The sequence below is a fragment of the Culex pipiens genome, chromosome 2 (genome assembly GCF_016801865.2).
Source record: "Culex pipiens pallens isolate TS chromosome 2, TS_CPP_V2, whole genome shotgun sequence".
Classification (NCBI taxonomy): Eukaryota; Metazoa; Arthropoda; class Insecta; order Diptera; family Culicidae; genus Culex; species Culex pipiens.
In genome coordinates this window covers 93,802,727-93,828,674 of record NC_068938.1, presented here as the reverse complement: position 1 = coordinate 93,828,674, position 25,948 = coordinate 93,802,727, and the positions used below count along the sequence as shown (strand labels likewise).

At 40.1% G+C, this 25,948-nt stretch overlaps 1 protein-coding gene across 6 annotated transcripts in view; it reads right to left on the bottom strand.

Moving 5' to 3' along the window:
- Nucleotides 1–3,138: 3,138 nt before the first annotated feature.
- The window catches only part of LOC120415465 (receptor-type tyrosine-protein phosphatase N2), a 69,765-nt gene continuing 46,955 nt past the window's right edge, over nt 3,139–25,948 (bottom strand). The window contains exons 3-11 of one of the 6 annotated variants that reach the window (XR_005605205.2): nt 15,773–15,826; nt 13,882–15,253; nt 13,742–13,825; nt 13,440–13,684; nt 13,112–13,370; nt 12,765–13,041; nt 12,262–12,695; nt 8,822–9,371; nt 3,139–8,765 (exon numbers count right to left, since the gene is read on the bottom strand). Coding sequence is in view for 5 of the 6 variants with exons in the window: in XM_039577019.2 (XP_039432953.1) it covers nt 8,963–9,371; nt 12,262–12,695; nt 12,765–13,041; nt 13,112–13,370; nt 13,440–13,684; nt 13,742–13,825; nt 13,882–15,253; nt 15,773–15,826 (3,134 nt within the window). In the remaining variant the exon portion in view is untranslated. Of the gene's footprint in view, nt 9,372–12,261; nt 12,696–12,764; nt 13,042–13,111; nt 13,371–13,439; nt 13,685–13,741; nt 13,826–13,881; nt 15,254–15,772; nt 15,827–25,948 lie in introns of all 6 variants that reach the window. The other 5 variants (XM_039577023.2, XM_039577020.2, XM_039577019.2 and 2 more) reach the window with 5 other exon arrangements.

Below are 25,948 nucleotides of genomic sequence, written 5' to 3'. Positions count from 1 at the left end.
TTTTCACTAAAACTGCGATAACTTAAAAATTTCAGCGATGACCTATACATGTTTGGGTACCCAAATTTTTGTAATTGAAATACGCAACTTTTGGTACCCTAACATGTATAGGTCATCGCTGAAATCTTTAAGTTATCGCAGTTATAGTGAAAAAAGTTGTATCATGGTTAACTGTTTTTTTGATCAATATTTTTTTCTGTAAAATTAATAGGTAAATTCACGTGTTTCATAATTGTGCGAAGGCAATTTATGGAACCGACAATTTCCAGGTGGTATTAACCTGCTTTAAATCAAAAGTCAAAAAAAAAAAAGAGAAGTATTTTTTTAGGGATTTTATAGCATTTCATTTAGCATAGCATTTAATCTTGTGTCCAACATTTTTTTAATTTAATTCGGTTTTATTGGTGAATAATCAAGATACAATCAGTTCTTTTGCAATTCATAACAGAGTTTTGGAGTTCCTTTCAGCTGTGTGTTGCATCATAATCCATTTTGGAACAATTATTTCTATAACTATGGCACTAACAAGAGCAAGAAAAATTAAAAAAAAAAACTTGCTAAAATTGCAAAGGAAAGGGGAAAGAAAGAGAAAAAGCTTATAACTAAATCACAGTATTTTATCCTTTGTAGATGTGCTTGATCATCAGCTCCCCAAGGGCTAGAAACTGCTCCGCCTTGTTACGGCAGGTCCGAAACCTCGACATCATCTCCCCCGCGAGAGCAAAGAACTCTGGCAGGGTGAAGAGATCTTCCCCGGTGACTTCTTGCTGGGCCGCATTGCCGCTACCGGCAGCAACCACGCTGGCAAACGATCGCCAGCCAGGGGGGAATGCTGAGTTGTCCGCTGGAACCGTACGCTGCCCAACTGCAGGAACGGCTGCGCTCGTACTTCGCTGAGGAGGGTGGGACGCTGCTGCTTTCTTCTTCCTCTTTTCCTGCTCCTCGAGGTAATTTTTTCGTGCACTGCATCCACGGTAGTTGCTGGTATGGTTACCTCCACAGTTGGCGCACTTGATGCGCGCCTTGGTTTGCTCTGCCTTGTCCCCCAGGTCCGCCTTGCACGGCAGTGCACACGCCTCAGAGAGGTGTGTTTCACCGCACTTCACACAGCGGGGCGGGAGGTTGCAGTTCCGCGAGCCGTGGCCGAATTTCTGGCAACGGTGGCATTGTGCTGCGTCCGACGGGTTCTTTGAGTAGAACCGCCAGTTTACCCAAAACCCGTCCAACGCCTTAGTTCGTCGCAGGTCTTGAATCTTGACGGTGCCGCGGTCGAAGTACAACAGGTACAGTGTGTGTGTACCTGTGACTGTTGTCTTCCGCGAGAGGACTTTTATGTCTCGCGGCGTTATTCCGGCACCCGAGAGGTCCTTCTTGAGGTCGGAGATCGGGCGGTCTTGGTACCCCTGCAAGACGACCTTAACGGCTGTCTTCTGCACGGGGTCGAATGTGTAGAACTTGAAGTTTTTACTCTTCAATTTCTCCACAACCAGGTCGAAGTTCTTGTTGTCAAATGTGTAGACTTGCACTGACGACTTACCGATTTTCAGACAATATCCGAGGCCTTCCAGCAACTCGTCAACATCGTCCGCCAACGTGTCCAAAACAAAAATTGGAGGTGGTCTTCGTTCCTTTGGAGAATTGTTCGTTTTTGGCGTCGGCAATTTTTTCCGTGCACGACGATCGTCATCGTCGTCGTCTGTAGTGCTGCTACCGTCGGTGTTGTTGTTGTTGTTTTCTTCATCGTCGCTCAGCATCTGGAACTCGTTCCTGATGGGAATGTTGGCGGATGTTGACGTGTTGGTCGTGGCACCGGAAGTACCTGAACGGGTTCGCACTGGTGATCTCGGAACATATCCGGGATGTAGTAACTTTTTGTCGATGCCTTCTGCGCTCACGCTCCCCTGCGCGATGGCGGTCGACACGGCGTTGGTTTGTTTACCTTTTTGCACACGGCCGGTAGACGAACTTCGCGGGTTTTTCGAGGCCGCACTCGAACTGCCACGGCCACGGCCGGCCTTTGGCATGCTGCAGGAGCAAACTCGCGGATAATCACGGTAATTTACGGCGAAAAAATCGAAAAAAACTATGGAGCACTGAGCACTTGACTGCTGCTTGCTCTCGTGCTTACACGGAGGTGTCCAACATTTTTACTGCAAATTAAAATGTTATTTATACATACTATTTTGAGAGCACTAGAAATTGCTAATTTTAAAATAAGAAATGACGATTATACCAAATTTGTACTAAAAACATTACATTTTTAGTTGAATTTTCAATAAACTTTTTCATAAAGATCGTACAGTTTGGAAATTTAAAAAAATTAAATTTAAACAACTATGAATTTTGTAAAGCAACGACTTGTGATATTTGCACCACCATCGGTTTACTACAAAGAAAAACTTTCACCCCTCTTTTCGAGGATTATTTTTTCGTATGTTTTTCCATCTTTCCATCTTTTTGTATTTTGACTGTCGTAATTGGACTTTATCTACCCCCACCTTTGATTCTACTTCCACTACGCCACTGTGTTATCGTCATCAGCCTTTCTTTTCCCAATCGCCTGATGTTTCCTCTAAAACAATTTTCCTATGCTTTTGTTCGTTTTTGCTAGCTCAGGCAAACAAGGTATTTCACAACATTATACACATTTGATTATTTTTAACTGCTTTCACCTTTTTGAGTTGCGTTTTTTTTTTTTTACTTTAAGAGAATCACTTGGTTTTTTTGTAGTTCTTCAATAGTTTATATATTTTAAATACTTTTTTTCTTTCCTTTTTTTTTGCTTGCTCGGTTCTTTTTGCTGGTATAAGTTTGGTTGTTTGTTTGCGTGTGTTTTGAGTGTGTGCTGTTTTTGTATATATTTGATGCATTACACAACGATTGATAAAGATGTTACAGTGTGTGTGTGTCTGTGTTCATTTGTCGATTTGTTTCCAAGCGCATTTTCCATATTCTGTCGTGAAACGTTCTTGTTTGTGTTTGTGTTGATTTGTTTCAGTGTGGGTGTCGGTTAGATTTTTGACGGCAAAGTAGTTAAATATTTTATTTTTGTAGTTTTTTTTTCATTTCCGGTGTCTCTTGCTCTTGCTCTCCTGCTAATGATTGAAATCATACTGATTTATGGGTTTTTGCATGAAATTTGGCTATTTCTCAGTTTGGGAAAATAAAAAAAGTTGATTTGTATGCAGAAGAAAATGATAACAAAGTTTAACGGAAGAATGAAACTCTTAGTTCAGTTGTTTCCGTTCCTTTGTAAAGTGCCTTCAGTTCGTATATTTCATTCATTGTTCAAATTATCATTCCTCAGTAAATGCATAATTCTCGGTTCGTTTTTATACAAGCCTTGTTTTCTTACTCAGGGATAAGCTGATGCTGATATACATTATTTTTGTTTTTTTTAATCTTATTTTGCATGTGGTCTTTGTGTTGTTTTTAAGTCTGATACGAATACTTTGCCGTTTATTGTGGACATTTATACACAAGAATATATGAATATTTTTCTTTCATTTACCACAGAATAATATATAATATGTCTATATAATGTCATCTGTATTTAATCCCCCAACTGACTTGGGTTGCAATTTATTTTCAACACCTTCAATGCTTGGTTTTCATCTTCTCACAACAAGGCGCACTGAAGTTCGAGGGGGCTCGACACCCTGCAAAGAGGGTGACGACCCCCACAGCAAACGTCAGTGCGCACTCCTACTAAACGTGGTTTTTGCTATACTTTCAACTGATTGTGGTATAATAATTTCTTATCAAGTCAAACAATGATTAATGTATAATAAGCCCCCATTTGTGATTTTGGTTTTAGGTTGTGTTCTTTCCTTACATTTTTTGTTTTTCTTTTTTGTTGGATAAGTTTTGTATATAATCTCTGATGTATAATGTGTCTAACATTGTTTAAGGGATAATGATTTCGAAAGGATTCATGCATCATTTTGTTTAATATTTAAATAGTTTTTAAAACTTGTGTGACATCGAATATATTTTTTATAAGGAATCTGCCTTCCTTTCACCTTTCTCTGCAGTAGATAATATTTATAAGAACTTGTGTATAGCTGCTTTCTTGTACGCTGTTCCAAGAAATCGAAGGACAAACATTTCGTTTTACAAAATAAGTCATGTAATTTTTTTCATAATTTTCCTCCGTGGTCACCAGACAAGTTTGCCTCTGATTCTGTGTGAGTGTTGTGTTGTAATGTGTTTGTGTGTGCAAATTGTGAAAGTGTGTGATTTTTTTTGGACAAAAGTCTAGTAGCAAAAATTAGGCAAGTTCGTTTACCGAAAAATAGACATCTGTCAGTCTCTGAGTCGTCTAACGTGTGTGAAAGTGTGTGTTTTTGTGAGACAGTTTTTTGTAAGTGCTTTTTTGAATGTTTCAAAACTTGTTTTTTTTTCAATATTTATTAAATTCTTCTTCTTCGTGCCTTCTCGCACGCCGGCCAGACCGAGGGAGGCAAACTTGGCGTTTTTTTTATATTTTTTTTTATCTTTCGGTATGGCCCCCGAAATGAGAAAGGGAAAACAAATCAAAATGGCGCCACTGAAATTTGCCCAGGCTTTCGGTCTGGCCGGGCCGTGCCCGCTTCATTTGATCGAATTCTCTTCGAAAGGGAAAATAGCTAAAAGTTTGGATGATCGCCCTGGCCGGGTGTGCCCTAGCTGGCTGGATAGCTCGGGGCACCCGGCCAGAACAGGGTGAGCCAATATATATTTTAATGCATTTTTTTGTTTTGTTTTAATAATTATGTGCATCTTACACACACATCTAGTTACTTTAAATACATCTGTTTATGCTTGTTGGAGACGTGCGAAAATGTACCTTTACTGTATATATAATATGTATAAGTATTTTTTGTTTGTTTTGTAGTTCTGTTATCTTACAACGCTAATATGTCCATACAATATTAGTAAAGAAATGCGTGAAGAGCCATTTCTTTTGCTTTCTATATATATGCCTTTTAAAAGCTACTTATGTTACTTTAAACTGTTTTCATCGAACAATCGCATGATTTCCTCAAAATAAGAATCTGTATGAAGTCTTCTCTTTTCCTTGCGTCGTGTGTATGTCTTTTGTGTGAGTCAAATCCAACAAGGAATCAAAAACTATATATTTTTTTGCCGATCAAATTTGCTCAAATTCCTTCTTTTACCACCCTCCCTCCTCGATAGTGTTTGATTTCTCTATGGCCTACCTAATAGCTGCACCAATAAGTGTTCGTTTTGTCGCCACGGATTGGTTAGCAGAGCTGTGAGTCTGGAAATCTGGATAGTTTAAAATGAGCAAAATTTCTGTTTTTGACGTTTGGATAGTTCAATTTGAATGATCTGAAGACTTTTTTCCGGATAATGCATTCGGATGATTAATTCGGATAAAACAATTGAATAATGCATAAGAATAATTGTTCTTGGTAACCCAAGATAACTTATCAAGACCACAAATACGGATTATCCATTTAGATAATCCCTGCAAAAAATCAATTTAAATAATATATCTGTTTAATCCATCTGAATAACTATTATTATAACTCACCTAAAAATCTTTTCTGAATAGCCACATTGAAATTCCATCAGGATAGCCGTTCTTGATAATCCATCGGGATATTTTTTGTGGATTACCAATCAAACCCCATTTAGATAACCGATCTAGGAACTAATTTGTCAAATTCGTTTGTTTTAATATATTGTGATACCTTCAGGATAAACCATCTTGGTGATCATTGTCTAAATAATCTATCAGGTTAGTTTACCTGAATAACTCATATGGATCATCTTCCTGGATTAATTTTGGGGTAAGCTGCAAATTGCTATTTTATTTGGATAATCCAACAGCACAATCTACATGGATAATAAATCTATATCTTTTCATCTAGTCAGTTCATCTGAACAGCCCATTTAGATAAAAGAAAATCCTGGGTAACTGTTTGGTAAACTCACCTGGATAGCCACATTGACAATTAATCTCCTACCCATTTGGGTAATCTATCTCGATACTATCCGAATACCTCAGCTTGAAAACACATTTGGTGTTTCCTTTTGGAGAGTCACATTCAAAATCCATTATGATAATCCATTTGGATAATCTACCTGGATATCCAATTCGCAAAGCTCATCGATCTGGAGAACTCGTCTAATTAATCAATCGGAAAAGCTCATTTGGCATCATGATCTTAATAAAAAAATTGGTTAATTTGTCTGGATACCCAGATTCTATCTGGCCATTCTATCTGGAAAATCTGTATGGATAATCTACTAGGACCACATTGAAATTCCATCCATCTGGAAATTTTTTTTGAATGATCAATCTGAAAAGCTCATCATTCTCCGATCTGGACAACGATCTAACTAATCATTTGGTAAAATCGTCTAGAGAATCACATTAAAGTTCTGTCAGGTCAACTCATCTGGCTTTCAAATCTGGATAATCTATCTGGATAATCTGCCAGGATAACCTGCCAGGATAACTCATATTAAAATTCCATCAGGATAAACCATCTGAATAATCCATCTGAATAAGCCATTTGGAAAAGCCATTTGGATTATCCATCTGAATAATCTATCTGGATAGTCTTCCTGGATAATCAATCTGAAAAGCTCACCTGGTTCGGCAATCTGAATAATAATAATAATCCTTTCGAATAACCCGTTTAGATCTGGATAATCTAACCGGATAAACAATCAGGATAACTCATTTGGTTAATCTTTTTAGAAAAATACATTGCAATTCCATCAGGATAATCCATCTGGATAATCTATTAGGATAACCAATTTAAAATGCACATCTGGTTCACGGGAAAACCTATCTGAAATTCAATCAGAACTGATTTGGAGAGCCCATCTGAATAGCCAAACCCCTTAAACCCGTGGAATAACCAATCCAAGTAACCCATTTGGATAACTGGTCTGGTCAATCCATTTGAAGATTCCATAAGAAAATGGATTTGGATAACTCACTTGGTAAATTTATCTGTATAACCAACCTAGATATGCCATCTGGATAACCCAACTAGTTATCCGATCCAGATTTTTGTTTTGGGTCACTCGTTTGGATAACGCATCCGCATACCTCTAGGTCACTCTGACAAATCAATCTGAGCAGGATAATCGATCTGGATAACTCGCATGGTTTACTCCAACTCGAATACTGGATAATGCTTTTCCATCTGGATAATATTTCTGGATAGCCTATCTGAATGACTTTGGGGCAAATCCTTTTGGATAGCCGCATTGAAATTCCTTCAGAATATCAGAATCGGAATAAACCATCTGAATAGTTCACCTGGCTAACCGATCTGGATAACTTGTTTAGCTAATCCATCTGAATAATTCATTTGGAAAAACAAAAAAATAACTTACCTGGATAACCAAAGTAGAACTCATGTGCATAGCCAAGCTGGATAGTTCATCAGGATAATCATTCTGGATAACCATTTGATTAATATATTAGAGAATCTACCTTGATAACACATTTGTTCAAACCGTTTGGATAGTCAATCTGGATAAACCAACTAGATAACTCTTTTGGTTAACCCATTAGATAACTCATCTTGATAGTAAAATCTGAAGACTTTCGATCTTTATCAAGATAAAACTATCCATGCATTACTATCCGGATAAAACTTTTTGATTCTGTGATTTGGAAAATATCTCAATGAATCCTACGGCAATGTCCAAACACTTTTTCTTTTCCGAATATCCAAACTCACTGCCCGCTATCCAACCCATAACGATTTGTATTTTTTTTTCAGTTTAACTTCTGTACTCTTCTGTGTTTCTTTGTGTGATGATGATGTCTCGGTTGCTTCTGATTAAACAATCTTTCCTCCTTTCCTCCCAAAATATATACTTTTTCATTCGATTATCTTCATGACTAACGGTGTATGTTATGTTTAAAAATTCATCTTTGTCTTAAAAAAGTTTCTCTTTAGAGGTACATATGTGAACTTGGTTTGTGTTAGATGTTTGTTTTGCTAGTGTGTGTTTTGTTGTGGCATATGTATGTGTTTTGAGATTTGTGATTTTTTCTTTGTTTACTGTCACTTCAGTTTATAGAAATAATTAAATGATGATGATATATTTTTTTTTACTTTTTTTATCATAACTTTTACTTGCCTACTCGACATTTTGTGTGTCTACGAGAATATGTTTTTTGTTGTTGTGTTAATGGTATTATAACTTCCTCAAAAATAATCTTCCCTCTGATCCGTAGATTCCGCTTTCCCGCTTCTGTGCAAGGGGGGGGGGCGCGTCCGTAGCCTACGTAGTGCCGAATCCGCTGGCTGGCGGCGGACATTCGGCCGGCGAGAGCTTCGCGTGACGCACTGGTTGTTGTTTTTTTTTGTTTGTTTTTAAATGGTTCCCAATAGATGCTTGAAAATATTTGTTCAGAGGAGCAAAGTTTTCCCTGGATTTTTGGCGGGAAAGATTTGCTCCTCCTTTGTGTTTGTGTTTGTGTTGTGTGTATTTTTTTTGGTTATTTTGTCAACTTGATTTACTACTAGTCAGCAAAATTGACAGATAATAATTATTTTTTCCATTTTTTTTTTGCATTAATTTTTGTTTAAGGATTGATTAGATAACGGTTATGTCTTATATGTTTTTGTTTTCTTGTGTCATTCAAAATTCCCTAAGACGTTTGCATTGGTTTTCCAGTATCGTGATTTCAGGTTCCGCTAACTCAAGTCGTACTCAACTCAGGTCGTTAAATCATTTGTGCTTAACCAACAAAATGTTTCTACTTCTACTGCAAATCAAGAATCCTAAAAGAACACAACTTTTTGTAAACTCTCAAAACAAGTTCAAAAAATCAACTTACGATCTTTAGTTAAACTTTATCCACTTTGAGCAACGAGTTTTTGGGGGGCAAAAACCGAACCTCAAATTAAAAAAATAATCAGTTTCACAGTTTTAAAACTTAAATACAGTCTCAACGTAGAAATTCCCATCATCTTTCCGTTTACTTCTTTTCCGCCGTCTTGTCCTTTCGCTTTGCCTCGGTGTTGTCCTGTGTCTTTTCGTCCTTGGTTCCTCCATTGGTAGCTGCCGCAGCCGTTTGATCCTTGGCTTCCGTCGTCGTCGTCGTCGTTGTCGCAGTCGTCGTCGCAGTTACCGCCGTTGGATCGCTGGGTCGCTTCTCGCCACCGCCCGGGTTCGTGTTCTGGGGCAGGGCCTTCAGGATCGCGTGCACCTCCTCGGCGACGGCCATCAGCACAAACTCAAACTGCTGCCGGGTGGCGACCAGGCCGGCCCGTTGATCGCGCAGGTGCTCCAGCGTGGCGGCGATGTCGATCTCGCGGGCGCCCTTGTTCATCCGACCGAGCACCAGGTCGAGCAGGATGTAGGCGCCGGTGCGGCCGGAACCGTTGCTGGAAATGGAAATGAAACATTATGAAACACAAACTGATAGATGATAGAATTCTTACAAACTAAAAGAAATGTAATTAAGAGTCTTTACAAATCGACAGATGTTTTCAAGTTGCTTTTGAAAATGTTTTCTTCAATGAGTTTCCAACGTCTGTCGGTCTTTCTCCACCAACTCACTCAAAATCAGAAAAAGTTGCCCGAATCCTTTTTAAACAACATACGTTCCAAGAGTCAATCTGATAAGTTCAGACTCGATTATCCGAATGTCTCAGAATTTGTTTTTCGTTGTCTTTTTTTATTGTTGAGCTTAAGTACAACCCCAAAACTACGATAAAGTGATTAGAATTTTTAAATCCAACATGGCGGCCAAAATGGCGGTAAACAAATATTGAAGAAAAAAATCAATTCGTAATTTAATTGGCAATTAACTATTAATAGCTATTCTAATATTATAGCTATCCAAAATCTGACTAAAATACACAGAAAAAAATATGTGAATTTACTCGACACGGAAAAAATTAATCACATGTAAACTCAGTTGATGTAAACTTGAGATTCGACGTAAACGGTTGAATCACACGTAAAATCATGTTATTTGTTGCAAATTTACATCAAATTGCATTTAAATTTAAATGATTAATGACGTGCAAAAGTGTTACGTCATAAATGATGTAGCATTCGAAAATATTTTTTTGTGTGTAGGGTCGCAGAACTCCAATTTGATGCTTGAAGTGAGAAAGTAAAATAATAATAATTAAGGCATCTCTCAATTGAGTCTGCAATGTACAAATTTGCAGCAAACCTTAAAAAACGGATTGTAAATGATCGAATTTTTTTTTGAATTCCGGAAAACACCCTTAAACATTTTCATTTAATTATATTTTTAAATGGTTGCTTTAACAATTACATTGGTGCAGTTGTTATCCTGAGCTGAGATTTGGACTACATTTCTACAGCTTCACACTAGAACCTTAAATATTAAGTAAAAAATAATTTTGAGGATTTTTTTTTCAAATCAGGAAATTTTGAACCTTCAAAAAAAATTAAAATTTATTTGTGTCATGTTCAATAGTAGTTTTGATCCGAATATGTTTGTATAATGTGCATTTTTTTTCAGTGACTTACAATCTAATAAGAAAAAAGCCTCCAAACCTTGCTCCAAACTCAAATCCAGCGCTTTCGAAATTTCAACTTTGTTTGTGATAGGTGACAGAACACTCCAAGCGTCTTCACCACCACAACCTGACTTTGACATAGAGTTATCTACTTGCGCATGTATTGCGTGCTAGTGTGCGTGAGATCGGTCTTAGATAACTCTATTCTACTTTCGTTCGTTTCATTCACAAACGAATGAGTGCTACGCAAAGTCACTCACACAGTTATTGACTTCCCTCAAGAAAAACATTCGCTCAGAGAACGGCCGTTTGTCATTCTACCGAGACAATGACAAAATGACTGCTGTCACCACGCTGCAAACACAAGGAAGAGAGAGACGAAAAACGACGGCTGCTTGAGTGGTGCTCATTTTTCGTTCGTTTGGTCTTTGTGTTTACGTTCACCAACCGTCGCCAAGCAATGTCAATCATGATAGGCACTGTGTGACAGCGATTAAATTTGGTTTTCGGAAGTGACCGCTGACTGAATGTTCTATCAAATATCGAGGAGTCCGATTCAGTGACAGTCCCATTCTAGTTACTCCAAAACGACTCATTTACTCGCGACCACAACAAATTGAAAGCGTCAAAAAACTGCTCCGACCGTCACCTACCGTTTGTCGCTTCCACACCAATCATTACAGCATACTCTCTTTGCTCTCCCTCTCACTTCAATCGGGTAGTACAGCGAATGATCAGAGAGACCGATAGTGTTTTGTCACTCAGTCACTGAGTCGAAATAGTTTGCGATCGGCTTTGTTTTCCTCAGTTATAAAACTGCTTAAAATCCATGTTATCAAAAATGTTTTGCAATTTTGTTGATAACACGACATTAAAGACACATGTACAAACAATTTCCATCATGCCAAATACAAATTTACGGCAAACTATGGTAGTGCAAAACAAAAGAGCGCCACAAGCTGGTATGTTGTTAGATTCTCTCCTCTCTGAACGTATTCGTGTGTGACTCGGGTCGACGGACGGAGTAGGTAAAGAAATTCACGAAGTATTTGTGTCGCTGGGACACGCAGAAAAATATTTTGTAGAATCAGCCTGTACGAGGTTTGATTCAACAAACTTTTTGTTGAATATAATCAACGCAGATTTTGCGTTGAAACAAACCTTGATTTTCTTAATTCCACAAATTTTTGTTGTTGTTTTGAAAAAGTTGCTTTGACGTTTAGCGTTGATTCAACAAAAATCTTGATTTTCAAATCAACAAAACGTTTTGTTGATTCAAATATGCCTTATTTTTCTGGGTGGAGAAGCGATTGAGCAAGTCACTGGCAGCCTGAACGTAGTGTTCGCTCGCGACTGGTGGCGAGCTCTAGTCGGCAAAGATTCGCTCAGCGATGAGTTAGTGATTTCTGATCTTTGAACCGAAAATCAGAACCCTTGGAAGAAAGTTCGCAAGCGAAATATTTTTTGCGATTAATCCATCCCTGCCACGTGGTTTATACAAAAGCCCCGACTTTTGTCTCACTGACCAACTTGTCATACATTCTAATAACAATTGAGAAACAAAAAAATATCACTAAAAATGTATATTTTCATTGAAAAATTTATATTTAAAAGGGACATCTCTTTTTCAACTAGCATGACACTGCACTTACAATTGGAAAATTATTGAATGTTCAAATCAAATAGCTAAACATATCCATTGGATATTATCGTATGAACCAAGGATAAGCAAATTTTTGATAGTTCTGATCCCTTGAAAAATCCCTCTGAAACCTACCTGCTGTGCACGACGATCGGGCAGGACCGTCCGCGGTACGACTTGTTCACCTTGCGGCGGAAGTCCAGCAGCGCCTTGGCCGAGGTCGGCACTCCGCTCTGGGGCCACGACAGGAAGTGGAACTGGGTGACGGTGCGGGTCTCCCCGGTTCGGAGGTTCTTCAGGTAGAACGACCGCACCAGGTAGTCGTCGCACCAGATGTGTTCGCTCACGAGGTGCACCTCGTAGATGTGGTACACCTCGGCGCCCTCCTCGGGCCAGTAGCGCGCGCAGGCCGGCTCTCCGTTCTCCTGGAGTCGGCAGAGTGCCACCAGTACGACGGCACCTTGCTCCCACACCATCTGCCAGAAGTGGGCCAGCGTCGACTGCATCGGTCCCTGGGCGGCCACGTACGCCGGGGCACGTGGATCGTGGTCCGTCTGGAAGGGGAAAAACTTGGTTGATTTGGAGGTAATCTAGCCTTACGTTTTGAGCGGGGGAAGGTTGGCACAAGCGCAACTTACAATCGTTGAAGCGTTGATGTAGTCCATGCCTTCAGCGTTGGCCAGGTGGTTCAGGACGACACGGGAGTGGTCGTACGGCAGCGGGGCTCCGGCACGGTTCAGCGGTGCACACTGTGGCTGCAGGGCGGCATCACGGGCACTCGGTTCGGCCTCGTACCGGCACAGTGCTTCCCACTCGCGCTGCAGCCGACCCTTGTTGCGCAGATGATCCTCCATGTACGACAGTACCATGTGTCCGGTAGAGATGTCCATGTTCGTTAGCGCGGGTTCCTCACTCCTGTAAGCATGGGGAAAGTTGATGGGAGCAGTTAGTGAAGGTTACCCTTTGGACACCAGTAAACACCAACCAAGAAGACGTGCTTGACCTGGACGACGGTGGCCGCTCGGCTTCCTTCGCGAGCGATGTAATCCTGCCGCCGGGTGATTCCGTATTGCCCGCTCCTTTGCCGGCCATCCTCGCCCGGCACAGGTCCTGGTAGTCCTTGCTGCAACTGTCCGCACCCGAAAGTCCCGCCTGCAGTCCGCCTAGTTTGTCCTTCTTTTTATCATGCTTCTTGATAAGAAATAAAGTAATCACTATCACGATGATCGCCGCGGCACCAGCTCCTGAAACGAACCCCAAAATCACGTCACTCATCCGAATCCGATCAGATGCTCAACGCCAAGCCAACTCACCTGCAAACATGAACGCCATCACGTGCGTCACGTCCGGGCCCTCTTCGACGCGCTTCAATCGCTCAGTCGTGACGGCGTCTAGGTCCTTGGTCTTGTCACCTACGCCGGCGGAATCGACCACCACGCCGAATCGACGAGACAGGTTGTTACGCACGCGGCTGTCGTTGATCTGCTTCGCCACGTCAGCGGCCGTTTTCTTGTCCGGATTGGACTCCACCCGGAACGATACCTCGTGGCGGTCGACCCTGCGAAATTCGTTATTGTAACAGGGATCGTTTGTGGACTTGAACTTTAGTACTCACCTTGGATGCGTAAAGTATCCCTGCATGTTGAGGAGTTCGGCTAGTGCAGTCACAATCCTCGAGCCGTCCTTCCAGTTGTCGATCCTGAAAATAATTATTCAATTGATAACTGGAAAACCCGAAATGAGTACCAATCTTACGGATTCCTCAGGATCACGTGGGCGTACTCCGTGTCCACCGAGTGCGGCGCGTGGTTATCGTCCGTGTGCACGTGCAGTTCCTTCTTGGACTTGGGGCGCTTGGAATCACCGTCCGCGTCTTCCTTGCCCTTGGGCAGAGCCTCTCCGGGGGTTTCGTTCGACGGTGGAGGACCAGCCGGTGGGCCGGGTTTCTTCACGTCCAACCGCTCGTGACGGGTAAATCCCAGGATGTTGTCCAGCAGCGTCCGTGCGTCGTTCTTGTTCTTAGCCGTTCCGGGTTTCGGTACGTACACGAACCCACCCTCGGTGTACAGTCCGGCCTCGGAGGGTGCGAACTGGGCGTCCTCGCGGAACGTGTTTGGCACCTCGCTGATGTCGTTGGCGGCATGTACACCGTGCGGTTTCTTGTAGAACTTGTCCAGGTTCGGGGAGTTCTTGTCCTGGCCGGCGGAGTTTACCGAGTTGACATTCTCCGGAGCAAAGTTGGAAATTTTGGGAATGTGATGCGCGTTGGCGTACTCACGGAACGACGATGATTTCGGATGGATGAACGTGTAGTCCGGAACGTCGACGGGGGTCAGCTTTTCGACGAGCTTCTTGAGAGCCTTTTCTTCGTCAATGTCGGCGGATTTCTGCTCCTTGAAGATCGAGTGATCGCGCTTCTCGCTGAAGGACACCTCCGGCTTGATACGCATCTCGAAGTGTTCAACCTCGTTGGGAGTAGGATCGTCGATGTAGTCGGTGACGTCTGGGCTGGGGTAGGCTTGAGGACCGGCGTTTCCAAACTGTTCCAAGAGTCGCCGGAAGTTGGCTCTGTTTCGGAGGTTGGCCAACCGAATGTGCTCAAGCTCTCGCTGACGGTAGTCGATGACCGGGGAAATGATCGGTAGTGGGACCGGTTCCAGATCTTCAACGATCGGCATCGGAGGAGCGTGACGGTTCGGGTCCATTTCCGGGTGGGACTTTTTGCTGTGCTGTCGAGCCGATGGGAAGAACCGTTTCTCATTAAGGGACGGCTGGGACTTGCTGACTGGTTGAGACTTTTTCAACGGTGGATAGTACACCTCGTCAGCGTACTCATCGTTCGGTGGAGTGAACCGTACGAATGCCAGCGGACTCTGCGGACCCAGAACCTCCGGATCGGGGGCCAGGTTTGCGCACAGATTCCGCGGAATCTCCGAGTTGGTGCGCATCGCGTACAGGGCACCCTGCATGCGACACTGGGTGAACGGATGCTCCCAGCCCAGACTGGCACCCTGAAGATCCTCGAGCATTATGGCCAGAAAGCGGGATGCATCCTCGTCCAGGGGCTCCCGGAAGAGCTCTTCCGGCTCGAGCCCGTACTGGGGAAGACATTTTCCGAACGCGAAATCTGAAACCAAGCAGAAAAATGCGCATATCGCTCAAGGTCTCATCAAGCGCACTAATTGCAATCTAGTTCAGCGAAAAAAAGGGGAAGTGTCCACACCAACTAATATGATACAATTTGCGTAAGCATGACTGACGGCGTCGGAAAATGACCAATTAGAAAGTTTTCCCGGAAAGGCAATTTTCCGACCGAGAAATAAAATGCAATATTGCACACTAGGATGGTCCAATACAGATATTGAGATAAAACATATTTTTTAAGCTTTAAAAGACGATTGAATGTAAAATATAACAAAAGCCAACAAAAAAGGAAATTGTGAAAATTCTCAATTTTATTTTATTCTCAATGATCATCGAGAATAAAAATCAGGGAGGTTCCTATAATTACAAAAAAAAAAAAGAAAAACAACATCAACATAACACCTTGCCCACACAAGCATGAACCACCCTGTTGTGCATGCAAATGAAAAGCGAATTCCATCATACTTTCCGCGTTCCGCGTACAACAAAAAAAAAAACTCACCATCGTAGCACCATTCCAGATGTTCGATGCAGAGTGTCTCGGCAAACAGGCAACCTGCAGAAAGGGAGAAATAGAGAGAAGCAAACGCAATGATAACCAATCTAAAAAGTGTCGGCTAGGTGACTCTATTGCTGGGGGGAAAATCAATTTAATTTTGTGTCGGTGTTGGTTTTTTTTTCTCTTAGATATGAAACCGATAACGTTTCATTTCATTAGGTAAGGGTTATTGTGTTTCGGAAGGAAAGTCGTACACCCACACACTTATTGTTTATGTCGGAATAGTTGGGGAGAGGTGATGAGTGCCTCCGGCAGGGCAATTTCAACTCCCGATAAGTCCGGTTCAAATATAGTAGGAGACGTGGTTGAAGTGGGCGAGAAAAGTCAACAGGTGGAACCAATATCAATAAAGTTTGAGGGGGATTCATTCCTCCAGGGTACACAAGAATATAATGAACGCTACCCGTTTGTGGGATGTCATCATATTTATTAGAGCCTTTGAGCGGGTTTTTGATTTGACCGGACAAGTACGATACATTTTCAATGAAAAAATGAAAAAATGACTCAATCCACCTAAGGGTGGATTAAGTAAGGTTTTATCCTCAAAAAAAAATCAAACCATCCACATTAACGACCCCCGGGTCTTTTGTGGTCTCTATTGCAAATTTCTGCTCGAACCTAGGAGTCCGAAGGCTTGAATGGGGAGAGCACCCAAACCTCTTTCTACTCCAAGGAACCTTCCACCCCAGTGTTTGAACTGACGACCTTTGGATTGTGAGTCCAACCGCCGCCAGCGATTCCACCGGAGTAGGCTTGGTTTGGTGTGTTGTTTGTACTTATGGCATGGAGACGACTCCTACACCTGGAATGACTTAACGGCCTAACAACCAAGGCCGGGACCGACATTTTACTTCCTCATCCGATGGAAGGTTGCAGCAGATGGGAATCGAACCCAGAATCATCCGCTTACAAAGCGGACAGCGTAACCATTCGGCCACGCACTGCGATACTCAAATTTTTCCACCATGATTTTAAAATGTTAAGTTTCCTATTTCTATGATTTTGTACCCGGAAATTCTTCCCAATACTGAGAAAAGCAGGGAGCGCATTTTGCCCCGGGGGTGCATATAACCCCCTCTTCCCCGACACGTTTCCTAAGATGTCAATATAAGTCTTATTTTGTTTAAAAACACTAGGGTGACAAGCAATAATGAAAATTTTGAAAAATCTTAGAAAATACTCCCTGATTTGATTCTTCGGGTAAAAATAAGTAAATGTGCAATTTTTAAGCCAATTCAGTTTAGGTATAAGAGTCGCTTTTCATCGTTGAAGTTTGTATGAAAAAAAAACGCAAAAATGTATGGGGAAAAGCAAAAAAAAAATGAAATTCTACCAAAATGTGGTGCCGTCATCTGGGGTGAATCGGGACTTCAGTCTGAATAGGGACAACAGTGTTTAGAGCATTTAATGAGTTTAAATTTGGAAATGGATGTACACACTTTGTTGGCCTAAGTCTGTTCTAACCAAAACCAACCAGAAAAATCAAAATATAGTGCTTCTACATGGTGAAAACTGCTGTCCCTATTCGCCCCAGTTGACGGTGTATCGTATCATTGTCAAGTATGAGATTCTTATGTAAAATTTTATGACAAACAAATTTGTCGATCCAAGTTAACCCTTACGAGTTATTAGCGGTTGAAATAATACGTTTTTGTATGAAAAGATATTTTTTCACAAGCGTTAACGGTCTAAAGCAACCTTTAAACCTTAACCGATTTCGCTCAAAATTTTCACAGTTACTTATTTTTGCCTAAGGTATCTAATCAGGGGATATCCCTTAGATCAGCTATTCTCAACCTTCTTCTAGGCCGGAATCACTGCCTTAGGTTGATTTATAATATTGTCACCCTAATAAACACACATTTGTATGAACTCAAAAAGAGCTAACTTCCTAATGTATTGAGGTCGGGTCTAGCTCATTTCCCCGAATGTCATTTCCCCGAAAATCATTTCCCCTAATTGGCCCCATTCCCGAATGCCATTTCCCCGAATATCGTTTCCCCTAATAGGCTAAATCCCCTAATACCATTTACCCTAATCGGCCACTTCCCCGAATGCCATTTTCCCGAAGTGACACTTATGCCAATTGCCGTCTATTTGAATTTTAATTTTCCCGAATTTTCATATCCCCTATTCATCACTTTCGCTAAAGCCTTTTTCCATGACTAGCAGTTATTTTCTTCCTCAATTTCACCGAACAACTTTTTGAGTAAGCTGATGATTAATGAACGAATGAACACAATGTTAAAATAGTTTATCCGATTGAGTGGCTTATTTGAAAAAAACTAACTTAATCCACCTATGTGGTTGGCGCCTTCCTCACTTTTTACCAACATTTGGTGATATGATCTCAATAAAAAAACACAAATGTCGCTTAAACGGTCATAACTTGAGAGTGAGCGTTGTCAGATCTTCAAACTTAACAAACGCTGGGTCGGATGATGGATCCGGACATAGTTTACATACATTTAAGTGAGATCCGGCTTCAAAAAAGTACATAAATATCACTTAAGTGGTCATAACTTGAGACAGGGTTGCCAGATCTTCAATTTTTTGGACTCATTGGAAAGGCATTTGATTACCTAACTAACGATGGGTCGGATGATAGATCCGGACATAGTTTACATACATTTAAGTGAGATCCGGCTTCAAAAAAGTACATAAATATCACTTAAGTGGTCATATCTCGAGACAGGGTTGCCAGATCTTCAATGTTTTGGACTCATTGGAAAGGTCTTTTGATTATCTAACTAACGATGGGTCGGATGATGGATCCGGACATAGTTTACATACATTTAAGTGAGATCCGGCTTCAAAAAAGTACATAAATATCACTTAAGTGGTCATAACTTGAGACAGGGTTGCCAGATCTTCAATTTTTTGGACTCATTGGAAAGGCATTTGATTACCTAACTAACGATGGGTCGGATGATAGATCCGGACATAGTTTACATACATTTAAGTGAGATCCGGCTTCAAAAAAGTACATAAATATCACTTAAGTGGTCATATCTCGAGACAGGGTTGCCAGATCTTCAATGTTTTGGACTCATTGGAAAGGTCTTTTGATTATCCAACTAACGATGGGTCGGATGATGGATCCGGACATAGTTTACATACATTTAAGTGAGATCCGGCTTCAAAAAAGTACATAAATATCACTTATGTGGTCATAACTTGAGACAGGGTTGCCAGATCTTCAATTTTTTGGACTCATTGGAAAGGCATTTGATTACCTAACTAACGATGGGTCGGATGATAGATCCGGACATAGTTTACATACATTTAAGTGAGATCCGGCTTCAAAAAAGTACATAAATATCACTTAAGTGGTCATATCTCGAGACAGGGTTGCCAGATCTTCAATGTTTTGGACTCATTGGAAAGGTCTTTTGATTATCTAACTAACGATGGGTCGGATGATGGATCCGGACATAGTTTACATACATTTAAGTGAGATCCGGCTTCAAAAAAGTACATAAATATCACTTAAGTGGTCATAACTTGAGACAGGGTTGCCAGATCTTCAATTTTTTGGACTCATTGGAAAGGCATTTGATTACCTAACTAACGATGGGTCGGATGATAGATCCGGACATAGTTTACATACATTTAAGTGAGATCCGGCTTCAAAAAAGTACATAAATATCACTTAAGTGGTCATATCTCGAGACAGGGTTGCCAGATCTTCAATGTTTTAGATTCGTTGGAAAGGTCTTTCGATTACCTAACCAACGATGGGTCGGATGATAGATCCGGACATTGTTTTCATATAGATAAGTGAGATCCGGCATCAAAATTCCAGCACCTGATTCGCAACTCTGTCACTTTTTTATACGTAACTTTTGAACTACTTATCGGATCTTCAAACAATTCAATTGTGCAGTATGGGGCACCAAAATAAATCGAATGCAACATGTTTGACTTAAATCGGATCAGCCAGTGCCGAGAAAACTTGGTAAGAATTTTGAGCACCAAGGGGAATACGCACACACATACACACACACACACACAGACATTTGTTCAGTTTTCGATTCTGAGTCAATAGGTATACATGAATATAGGTCTACGAGCTGTTTTTCAAAAGTTCATTTTTCGAGCAGGATTATAGCCTTACCTCAGTGAGGAAGGCAAAATGACCGTTACTTAATCACCGAACCATGGTGTCCAATACGGCGCGCACTCCGGGGCACCGGGCATTTCCGCTTGACCGCGTTTGGGGAAATGGCGTTCAGGAAAATGACTAATCGGGTAAGTGGCATTCGGGGTTTTGGCCCATTCGGGAAAATGGCATTTGGGTATGTGAACGATAAGGGGAAACGGGAAATTCGGGGAAATGACTACTAAGGGAAATGTATTTTCGGGGAAATGGCATTCGGGGAAATGTCCCTTCGGTAATATGGGTTTCGGGGAAATGTCATAGATCCACTGAGGTCATATACGACCTTTTAGAAAATTAAATTCGCAATCATCCTGTTGAGAACCCGTAAATTTAGTGTAGTTTTACTTTTAAATTTTAAAACAAAGAATGACAGAGGTAACATTTTTAAAAGGTGTAAGCCTTACGCTGCTTAATGCCAAAACTTTTGCTATATGAATGCTAGAGCCTTGAAATCTTCGGACATTAATTTTATAGTATGAATACATATTTTACAAAACCAATAAATTTTGTAAGACCCCTAGGGGAGCGTTCATTTCGATCCAAAACTTGAAATATTGCCAAAAATACAGTTTTTGATCAAAACAGGTTCCCTTGGTATCAAACGAAAGCTTAGGATGTCTCCTTTTCAAAACCATCCTGGATATGGTCATTGTGGCCGCCGGGAATCTGCTAAAACCGAAAAAAGGCCTCAGCTTTGAAACAAGAAAAAGTTGCAGTAGTAATGTCAGAGGCATAACTATAATGACGAGAAACGAACGATATTTGAACCAGTGTTAATCTTTATTGGATTTATTGGAGTAGTTTTATATAACTTTTAGTTCAGTAGTAGACAAAACTTCTTTTCCAAACTATTCTTAGCAACTTGTAAAAATATTGACAAAAAAAAAAAAAAACAAAATTTATAGCTTTCAACGATAAAGCATGGAAACGATGGTGGTTGAAACATTGGAAAACGGAGCATAAGTGTATTTATAGCAGGAATAATTGTCTAAAATCCAAGCAAACGGGTACGTATTTAACAAAACTCGCAGAGTTAAAAGGTGGCTGGGGAGGCCAGCTTTTATTACACACTTCAAATTTTGTGAAAAAGTTACATAAAACTTAACAAATAGCAAAACAGTTCAAGGTGTCAAAATGCTATCCGTCTTTTTGACATGTTGCTCCCAAAGTCATATTATAAAACCCTTTCGAATATAAATTTAAGTAGAACTCAAGTAGAACAAAAAATAACAATGGGTTTCAAAGAGTTTATAATTAACTTTCATATTATGAACTGTTACTTTTGTGCATGATGACCATGCTTACGGCAAACATTGATGGCATCGAAATCGGTTCCGGGCACGCGAGATAGTCCGAATGACGTCTCACGATGAAATCGATTTTTTTCCATTGCAGGTTGTCGGCAAAATTTCCCACCCACTCTGGCATCCCTGTGGCGCGTGGGTGGTTTAGGTCAATGTTTTTGTTTGACGATTCAAATATTGTTTAAAATATGCCTGATCAATTACAGCAATGCTTTGGTTTTTGACTGATAAACAAAGTATTTCCTTCCCAGAAAACATCAGTACATTGACCTGATAAAAGTTTCTCGTTCTCTCTGCCCGTGTATGAGTGTGCCAAATTCAGCAAGCTCACACTCTCCGGCCATAAACAGCTGTGATGACGTCAAAGCGAAAAGTTCCCTTCATTCCACCAACCCAGCCCAAACACACCACTCTAATACAGTAGCAGCAGCAGCAGGCAGTAAGTCGGTCGGATGGAAAACTCGGAAAAGCCAAATTGAATGAAGTTATCGATCTCAAAAGAATCACCAGCGGAGATGTTTGTTGACGTTGCCGGCAAGTTTTCCGTCGTCGTCGGCGCTTTTCCGAGACGGAATCGTTGATAATAATATATTTTCGCGATTTGCGTTCCACTTTTGTGTTCAGGAGGGTTATTTGTGTACCAACACAACTAATTGTGTACTTGGCATTTGAACAGGGTCGAGACAATTGCGACGCCATTCAGCGGGAGAAAAGAGTGTTTTGTTCGAACTGGAGTGGCATTAGTGTTGTTGTGCTAGTATTTTAATGGTTGAGAGATTTTTTTCAGCACAAGTCACACATTCCTGCTGTATGGATTACTGAGCTGGATAAATATGACAAGTGCTGAAAAAACAAGTTTTGCAACGAATTGAAAACAAATCCACATCAAATAATTCAAAATTGACCCTGCACACGTCTGAAGACACCCACGTAACTTTTTTTTATTAAATCAGTTTTTGATTCACGGAAATTTGCCCTCCCTCTGAAAGGCACTGACGATATAAGCCTTTAAGTTTGTTTTCGAATTATGTATGGTCATGCGCAGGTACACAGATAATGGGATTTTGGCCGGGGGTTTGATCATCCCATGCATGGGTTTCTGTGTTTTCCCGAGCATGTGTCTGTCCTTGTGCGTGGGATATGGGTTTGCCGAGAAAATAAATCTAATTAAAAATTTCACCTCACGTACTGAGGTATAAAATATTCATTTTGACGAAGTTAATTAACTCAAGAATTCAAAGAATTTAGTCCCAGCAAAAAATAAACAAAATAATCATTTTTTTGATAAGATAAAATAGAAAAAAAAAATAAACGCAGAAACAATTGCTTCATGGAAAACGGGTAAGTCATCTTTTAACATGACGGCGCCCACGTGACGTTCGCAGGGCCAAAGAAAACGCCGAAGATCCTCGGAGAATGCTTTTGCATAAATTGAATTAAAAATATGCGCCCGACCATTTCCAGCGAATCATCTTGAACGGGCACGTTCGCCACCAAATGGAACCAATTTTTCATTCGACGCTGGAGAAGAAAATGGCAAAAAAAACTTTCCCTATAAAATAGGGTGATGGGTGCGTAAATAGCAAATAATGTAATTCACCGAAGGGTCCGTACGATAAATGGCAAAATCGGCTGGATTTGCGGATCAAAGCCAATACGATGCTAACATCGAGGGGCTCGGAATTAGGTTATGTTGTGCTAAACGCAAAAATCATAACCTTAAAAGCTTGTCCAAGGTTGCTGTTGGAAGTCCCACTTCAGAGGCCTAATGGAAACATGGTTCCTGTGGTGTCATTTGATGCACGGTACACTCAAATATGGAGTGCGTATTTGTTGCCAAATTTATCGATTATTACTATGGATTACTATATTGGAACTTTTGAGAGATATATTTTTAAGAATTATTTTATTGTTTTAGTATTTTAGTATTTTAGTATTTTAGTATTTTAGTATTTTAGTATTTTAGTATTTTAGTATTTTAGTATTTTAGTATTTTAGTATTTTAGTATTTTAGTATTTTAGTATTTTAGTATTTTAGTATTTTAGTATTTTAGTATTTTAGTATTTTAGTATTTTAGTTTTTTAGTATTTTAGTATTTTAGTATTTTAGTATTTTAGTATTTTAGTATTTTAGTATTTTAGTATTTTAGTATTTTAGTATTTTAGTATTTTAGTATTTTAGTATTTTAGTCAAACAGTTTATTAGAAAATTTTGATTTGAGTGTAGGTGGAAATCCCGGAACACCATTTGACCAGTCTAATTGCACTCAAGGTTGAACAATGGAGTCAGGGTCGGGAAAATTCTGTTCAATTGCGTTTCAATGTTTTGTTTGTTAAAGAAAGCATGAAATACCAAGAGATTTAGCGAAATGTTTGCAATCTTCCTCTCATTAAGCAGAAAAATAACATGTTTTGCAAGGTGATTCCCCCTACTTCTTTTAAGACGAAATTCGTTGGAAAATCTCAACGACCCTTAAACTTTTGGTTATTACGACAGAAAAAAATCTAATTAAGCAGCCTTCTGCAACCCACACCGGGCAGCGAAGCTTGCATGTTTGGGTAAATTATTCAAATTGCTTTCGGTAAGCTTCTTTTTGGAGGAGGTGCAAAGCTCGTAAGGAAAAAAGCTTACTTTTTGCGCACACGTGTTGAATGTGCACCTGAACCTGCGAACTGGCTGGGGTGGGAAGGCTATTTTTAGCGCCAGTCGTTTTTCACGTCCACCCTACAACTTCCGATAGAACTCTCCTCCTGTCTTTGGGCATGTTTTCGACCGGTCGCGATCTGGATTAAGGAAATTCGATCTTTCAGGAAAATTTAGAAGGATGAGAGAAATTATGACTGTGGTCGTACGTGCGTCACGAGAAAAAAAAATACTTTGTAGACGTTTATACTTATAGTCTATTTCTATCTAGACTACAACATTTAAAACTCAAAATACCAAGTTGTATTCATCCTTCACTTTCTTCACGGAAACTATCTCAACAATAAATTTAACAAGCTCGAACAATGCTCCCTTGATTATTTGCCCACTTTTCAGCTCCAATTATGTTAATGAAGCCAATTTCCCACGATTTCCTCCACTTATGTGCGCCAACAAATGAAAACAAGCATTTCTCTCTCTCTGGCGACCTCTTTGTATCTCAAACGAGTCAAATTTCCGACAAACATCAAGAATCGGTTCCCTACCACCCACGCAGTAGACTTTTCCCATATGTGCGGCGGTCCACCTTCTCTCGGAAGGACTTTTGTGGTTTTTGGACGGTATCTGTTGTGTGGTCCTCCGAGAGCAACCTTTTTGATGGTGAGACCTGAGCAGGTTTCCTTCTAGAAACAAGTGTAACTTGACATTTGGATTGGGTTGGTTATCGTTTTGTGTGTTTTGCTGGTTGGTAGAAAAAACGTTGATTTTTTGGAAGATCAAAGTTTATTTCTTTTTCCTGTTATCTGTTTGGTAAAGTCTGTCTGCCATAAGTTTTCTTTTTTTATATCCACATTTCGAGAAACAAACATGTTCAAATACGATTCATGATGTTAAAAAAAATAAGCAAAGAACATGTTACGTCAAATGCAATTATCGTTTAACTTATTACTAACTTCACCAAAATATCTCCCAGGGAAATTATGTTAAATGCATCTAATAAAAATGATTTAGATAAGTTTAGCAAAACTATGTTTTCTAATGTTTAGACTTTGACTTTGCTGATCAGATTTTAAAAATTTTCGTTTAAAACTGGTGCGCCCAATGCATGTTAAACTTACACCAAGATTTTTTTCTAGTTATTTTCCACAAATATGTAAAACACATTTGGATATTGCTTTAAAAGGTCTATCCAAATGTTCGTCCAGCTCCTTCTCTCTTTAAATTCCAGGGAATTTATGAATGTCAATGCAAATTTTACTTAAATTTTCCAAAAAATCGGGTGAAAAAAATGACACAAAATAGTATTTTTAAGGGGCTACATACATGTAAATCAACAAAAAAGTCAGAGGTTGGTGTGAGTACACGCTTAATTTTATTTAAAATCTGTTTTCAGGGCATTAAAATATACATTTTTATATATCATCAAAACAAATTTGAAGACATTTGGATGTATCATTGCCGAGGTATAGCTATTTGAAGTTTGCAGTTTCAAAAAACGGGTGCCACGATATCTCAACACTGCCTAGACCAAATCGGGTCAAAATTTTGGTGAAGACTTGTTATACCGGTTTCGTGTGCATGACGATGGCCGATTTTCAAAAAACTTATTTAAAAAATGATAAAAATATTTTTGTGTTTTTCATATAAAAAATCGTCAGATTTTGATTTTTTTGCCTTCTTCACTGCTCTAAAAATGAGCTTTGTATAAAAACGTCGTAGACCCACCTTCATGTATACATATCGACTCAGAATCGAAAACTGAACAAATGTCTGTGTGTATGTGTGTGTGTATGTATGTATGTATGTGACCAACAAACTAGCTCATGTTTCTCGGCACTGGCTGAACCGATTTGACCCGAACCTGTTGCATCCGACTTGGTTTATATGAGATATGGCCACTTAAGTGATATTGATGCACTTTTTGGAAGCCGGATCTCACTTAAATGTATGTAAACTATGTCCGGATCCACCATCCAACCCATCGTTGGTTAGGTTATCAAAAAACCTTT